This window comes from Lampris incognitus, chromosome 14, assembly GCF_029633865.1.
Source record: "Lampris incognitus isolate fLamInc1 chromosome 14, fLamInc1.hap2, whole genome shotgun sequence".
Taxonomy (NCBI): Eukaryota; Metazoa; Chordata; class Actinopteri; order Lampriformes; family Lampridae; genus Lampris; species Lampris incognitus.
The window spans coordinates 16,280,948-16,286,996 of record NC_079224.1 but is presented as its reverse complement, the minus strand read 5'-3'; the positions used below and the strand labels follow the sequence as shown (position 1 = coordinate 16,286,996).

The window sequence follows — 6,049 nt, the reverse complement described above, 5'->3', positions numbered from 1 at the left end:
TTTTACTTTCATTCACAATCAAACTGAAAGAGGAAGCACTTTTTAGTTTTTCTCCTGTCATCATCTTGTGAGCGCCACAGTAAGCAAGCGCGTTGTCTGGGGTAAGTTTGTGGCCAAGCCTTCTTACAATGTAACCGTTTTTTCATACCAACAACTTTAACGGCTTAACTCTAATTCAGTTAGTAGGAGGCTAAGGGATATTATATTATTATTACATTATGTGCTCAGCCGATATATATTGGCTAAGGAATCATAAACAGTGGCAACATTACAGGGGTCTGAATTTATCTTTATCATATTTTGTAACTACTTCTTACTTCTTTTTTTTATTTATTAATTTTTACTTGAATTTTGTGCTTATGTTTCCCAGAAATGCTAAAAATGGAGCTGAGTCCTTCCGCAGAGAGTTGTGTCAGTGAAGTCTTTTGCAATTACACAGTGAACGACACCTACGACTACGATGAAGAGTTGGAGTACACTTGTGCCAAACCTAACACCGAGTCCATCAGCGCCGCGTTCTTCCTTGTCATCTTCATCCTCGGCATGACGGGCAACGGCATCCTCCTGGGTGTCCTTGTTCGCTACGAGGACCTTAAAGTAGTCACCAACCTGTTTGTCCTCAACTTGGCCCTCTCTGATCTGGTCTTCACTCTCACTCTGCCGTTCTGGGCTACCTACTACCTTTCTCACTGGGTCTTTGGGGACTTCGCCTGCAAGCTTGTGACCGCGGCTTACGCGGCCGGTTTGTACAGCAGCGTCATCCTGCTGACGGCCATGACGCTGGATCGTTTCACCAAAGTGGTTCTGCGGAAATGGCTCTCCGAGCCCAGGAAAAGACGGTGGTGCGCAGTGGCGGCCTGCGCAGCCGCTTGGCTCATCAGCGTCGCCGTCTCCGTGAGGGAAGCGGTCCACTCCAGGACGCTGGTCGTGGAAGTAGACGGGGAGCCTATCTACACTTGCGAGGCTTTCGCCGTTGACCCCGGAAGCACTGACGTTCGCGTGCGGTATTACCTAAAGATCTCATTTCTCTTCTTCCTCCCGTTCGTCATCGTCAGTTTTTGCTACTCCGCCATCCTTAGGACCATTTGTCTAGCTGTTTCTAGAAAGAAGCAGAGGACCGTTTTGGTGGCGTTGTGCGTTGTCGTGACTTTCTTTATCTGCTGGGCACCTTACAACATCATGGTCGTCGTCCAGATAATATATGTACCCCAAGACTGTGATGCAGTACATATTTTTAACCTGGTCTTGGATGTTTGCAAGCTTTTGGCCTATTCCCACTGCTGTATGAACCCTATGCTCTACATGCTCTCGAAAAACTTCCGGAAGCATCTGCTGAGTATGTTTCGCTGCGAAAACACCCGGCAGACCAGGTCGGAAAGGGATAACGTCCCTTCCCGGATGTTAACCGCTGCCTAGGCCGTAGCTGCGTAAACGCGGGCTTTTGAAGCCAGCCGCTGTGCAGAATTGATGGTTGAGATCCCAGGGACTTCTGACAATATTTCTAAGTTTGGGGAAAAAAAGATCCTATAGCAATGTAACCGGTTATTTTCTTGCCCGGTGCGGGATTCGACACGGCGTGTACTGCGCCATAAGGCGACATCACTAACCGCTCGACTAAAGGGTCAGACCCGCTACTTAGGGGCTAACGTGTCTTATTAGTAGTTTACACCGGACTTCTGGGTGACCAACACGTAATAACACGTGTTGTTTGCTTTTCTACCGTTTTTGAGTTTGATGGTATGTTGTTATGATATGTTTTATGATGTGCAATGATATGTTATGGTATGTTTTATGAGGTGTTGCCTGCCGCCCAATGTCTGCTGGGATAGGCTCCAGCATCCCCGCGACCCTGAGCAGGATAAGAGGTTTGGATAATGGATGGATGGATGGATGGGTGGATGATATGTCGTTCGTACTTCAATAAAATGCACTTACCCACAATTCTGCACATCTGCAATCACTTTTGATAACCCAGTAATGTGTATTTGTCTGGGGGGAAGGAGAGGGGGGTTGCACGTGTGTCAAGATAACTCCCGAGGCAGTATTTTCAGCTTTCAGCATCCCCACCCAACGTAAAGTCCGTTGGGGCGTATAGGTCATAATGTTATGCAACACTCCGCCCTAACCCCACTCCACATTGTTTAGTCACCTTTCTCGAAACGAGCCCGGGTGCTATATTGTTTGCGGAACAAAGGGCACGTGGGAACAACAGAAAGTACAGCAGCGGCCTGCAGACACACACCCGAGCTGCTTGCAACACTGTTGAGGAACACAGCGGCTGAATGCAAGACGGCTGTCACTCCCCCAAATAAAGAGCAGAGCATTTTTAGCATAGGCGTAACAAAGGCACTCATTTTTATCTTTGAAGCTCTGTTTTGTTTTGGGGGGGTTTTTTTCAATGTGTAAGTCTACCAAAGCCGATTGGCGACACCATCACGAGGTTCCTGTCACTGTATTGCACAAATCAACCCACAAGATGGCAACAAAGAATGTGCAGAAGTAACGGCCACTGTGAGCTGCTGATGGGAGGCCAACGAAGGACAAAAGGGAAAATGACGATTAAATTACGTGCAGTATTGTGTTGTGTTGTGTTGTGTATGTAGTGCCAGTTGCTTGCTGTAAACTGGAAGCATCTCTTGTTCGGTGTTAATCATGCAGGAATGTTCCGCGTGTTGGCCACGTAGTGAATGTTAAGTGAAACACTTAATGGCTGTGTATTATGCATTGCCCATGTAGTATGAGAAATAAACCTGGTTGACTAATCAGTCCTCTCCGACTATGGATTACTTTTACTTGAATTTATGCAGCGTGGCGTGATCCCGAATCCCGCAGACCGTCGTTTTTGTTTAATTGCACGACACGTGATGATGACGACAACTGCACTGGCGTTTGGCCAATGAAACGCCAGAGATCCCCTCAAAACGAAACACCGACGCCGTACAAAAGGACGCAGAGTTTTAGTGATTGATATTGTTGTATTTGTTAGTGAAGGTCCCCTCTGCATACCTGGTACTCACATCAACTTCACGTCTCCTTCCAGCCCCGTCACTGCCCCTGCTCTATTCCTCCGCATTCGGCCGCTATGGCGACGATGTAAAAATGCGTAGCCCTGAAAGTCCTGCAACCTGACAGTAACCCCAAAAGTGAACAACTGCGGTCGTCCTGTTTAGCGTAGCGGCCTACCAACACGGGGTTCGTCGGTTCGAATCCCCGTGTCTGCGGGTGGGAAGCCGGATGTGGGTGTGTGTGTCCTGGTCGCTGCAGTAGCGCCTGTTCGGGGGAGGGTGGGGAACTGGGGGGAGAATAACGTGATCCCCCCCCCACGCGCTACGTGCCCCTGGTGAAACTCCTCACTGTCAGGTGAAAAGAGGCGGCTGGCGACTCCACATGTATTCAAATGAGACATGTGGTAGTCTGCAGGCCTCCCCGGATCGGCAGAGGGGGAGGAGCAGAGACAGAGGGGGTAATTGGCCGGATACAATTGGGGAGAAAAAGAGATGGAGAAAAATAATAAATAAATTAAAAAAAAAGTGAACTGCAACATCGTTCATGATCCCAATGTCTTGGCGCATGCTCAACAATCCAGGAAAGAAAATCAAAGAAGGTTGAGTCAGTTCATCTGGATACAATGTTTATTGACAGATACGTTTCATCACTCTGAAGAAACACAGTGATGAAACGTATCTGTCAGTAAACATTGTATCCAGATGAACTGACTCAACCGCCTTTGATCGTGATCCCAATATTTGTGGATTAGATGTTGCCTTGGACACGCCAGGGATAGAAAGTATCCAGATGGACATTTGCTGGCAAAGTAAATCGTCAGGATAGTAGCTTTAAATTGATTAATGGTTTAATGAGTCTGCAGTCTCACATTCAAATGACCGTTCAATCAGTAGTCAAACTAGAATCAGACTAGTATCGATAGGTGTTTTGTACCCAAATACGTAGCTGAACTGTGTAATTTTTTTCCTGTAATTAACATAACACAGGCATATTTTTTGACTATTATTCTTCTTAATATGCGTTTAGTTGTTTTTTTTCCCTCAACTCCTCGAAAAAATATACTAGATCACTGCATAATCCACTGCTCCCAGTTCTGTCAGTGCACTCAAACATGGTTGAGTAGTGCAGCCCCGATGGCTCCACGGGGGTCCAGAAGAGAGTGGATGGGGACAGCTCGGTGGGCCAGTGTAACAGCACTCCTATCTCTCTCTGGGGGTAGATTAAGCTTAATTAACTAAACCATCCAGCACGCTTGGATGATTGGATACATGTCAAGGGCAGAGCAGTCATGGTGTGCTCACACATTCTCTGGCAGGCAGTGGGACAGCATGCTTGCAGTTAGCGTGTGTGTATGCACGCATGTGTGTGGGTGGGTGTGTGTAGGTGTGTGTGTGTGTAGGTGTGTGTGTGTGTGTGTGGATGTGCTGTACGTGCATTGGCACATTTGTGCATGCATGTGCGAATGCGTGAGCACGTGTGTACGTGGGCGATCGTATGCTTGCATGTCATTTATATGTCTGTGACGGTGATGAAAAATGATTAAAAGCTACAAACAGGAAGCTGTGGGATTTCTACTCAGTTGACAGATATAAAAACACTATTGACATCTGAGGGGGGCGGGGGGGAGGGGGTGTTGTTGGATGGTTGAATGAGAAGATTCAAACCTGCGAGGCAGTGTGTGTGTGTTGCACGCTGATGAGCAGCCAAATCACAAACCAGCGTACGGCTCCATTTTGGTTTTGTCAGCACTTGTCCAGTGTGAGTGCTGTGGTGTCCCCCCCCCCCCCATCCCATAATCTAAACTCATGCATGCCCGCTCGTGACAGGTAAGCTGGACTATAGTTATGAATGGCAGTGACATGGTGCATCTGGGTGTCGGCCCTGCGATGCACTGGTAGTCTCGGTGTCTCCAAAGTACACTGGGGCAGGCTCCAGCCTCCCGTGACCCTATAGAGGAGTGAGTGAGTGAGTGAGTAAAGAAAGCAGAAAGACAGAGAAGTGGAAAAATTCCCCTCTGCTGAACCTCCAAATGTCTACTAACTCCACATCTATAAGTCTGAGGGTTTGCCATTACTTATCTTCAAGTCAGGGAAGAAAAAAAACATTTGATCAAATAATGTTGTTGTTGTTGTTGTTGTTCGATCCTGTTTTTAGCCACAAGCGAAACAGCTGTTGTTGTTTTCTTGTGTCGCCTCTGTTGCTAGCCCTTCCTGCCCCACATCCTCCTCTCCGCTCGTCTCTTCTCCAGGGCAACTTTCCCTCTGTTTCTGCAACCATGTCTGTCTTTAATTCCAGCTATCTGTAATGATAATTACTCTGACCATATGTGAATCTAATTAATGCCTTGCAAATGTGTAAACGCGTGTACTTTGTGCATCTTGCTAATAAAGTCTTATTGCTTGTTAATCTAGCCTGTCAGCGAATGGCGTGCAAATCAATTAAGGGTGTCATCCTCGTCATTACAAACGGTACATATGTTTTAGTTTAAAAACATACATGGCTTTATCCACATATGACATACATTAGCATGTGTGACATTTCCTTTCTGCATCCTATCCTTATTAGATTTGTCACGGGAATGCAATGGTAACACAAATACACAATTAGATCCACTTTTTTGACAGGCATGTGCTCACACTCTCCCTAACAGATGTGAGCGTGCACAGCCTCGATCACGAATCTGGGGGGGGGGACAACACATTTTGCATTATATCCTGCAAAGCCTCCCATCTAATGGTCATGAAATTTATGCCAAGCAGGCCGACCTGCATTCTGACCCTGCAATGCTGCGTTCCTCCACTAGGGGGAACGGGTGCGTCGGGGTGATGTTGTTCGTCCCATTGCAGTTTACTGGATGAACCAGACAGGCCACGTGTGGCCTTCCAAATTGAGACAGAGGCGCACACATGGACAGACCAACAATAAAGATGGCACTCGGTTCGTGTAAAAGGGATTTAAAATGTTAAACAACGTTTTGCAAGCGTCCCTGTTGAGTAGCCCCCCCCCCATATTTTGACTAAAGAGCGTTTTCCTTGTACCTTCA

General features: G+C 47.0%; 1 protein-coding gene across 1 annotated transcript; it reads left to right on the top strand.

Moving 5' to 3' along the window:
• The first annotated feature begins 381 nt into the window (after positions 1 to 381).
• Positions 382 to 1,416, top strand: LOC130124344 (chemokine XC receptor 1-like). Its single transcript, XM_056293801.1, has one exon. It carries the CDS (start codon positions 382 to 384, stop codon positions 1,414 to 1,416), a length of 1,035 nt encoding a protein of 344 aa, XP_056149776.1.
• Positions 1,417 to 6,049: the final 4,633 nt, after the last annotated feature.

Excerpts from the sequence above, each read along its gene's own strand:
- LOC130124344 (XM_056293801.1), top strand. The coding sequence starts at position 382 with ATGGAGCTGAGTCCTTCCGCAGAGAGTTGTGTCAGTGAAGTCTTTTGC.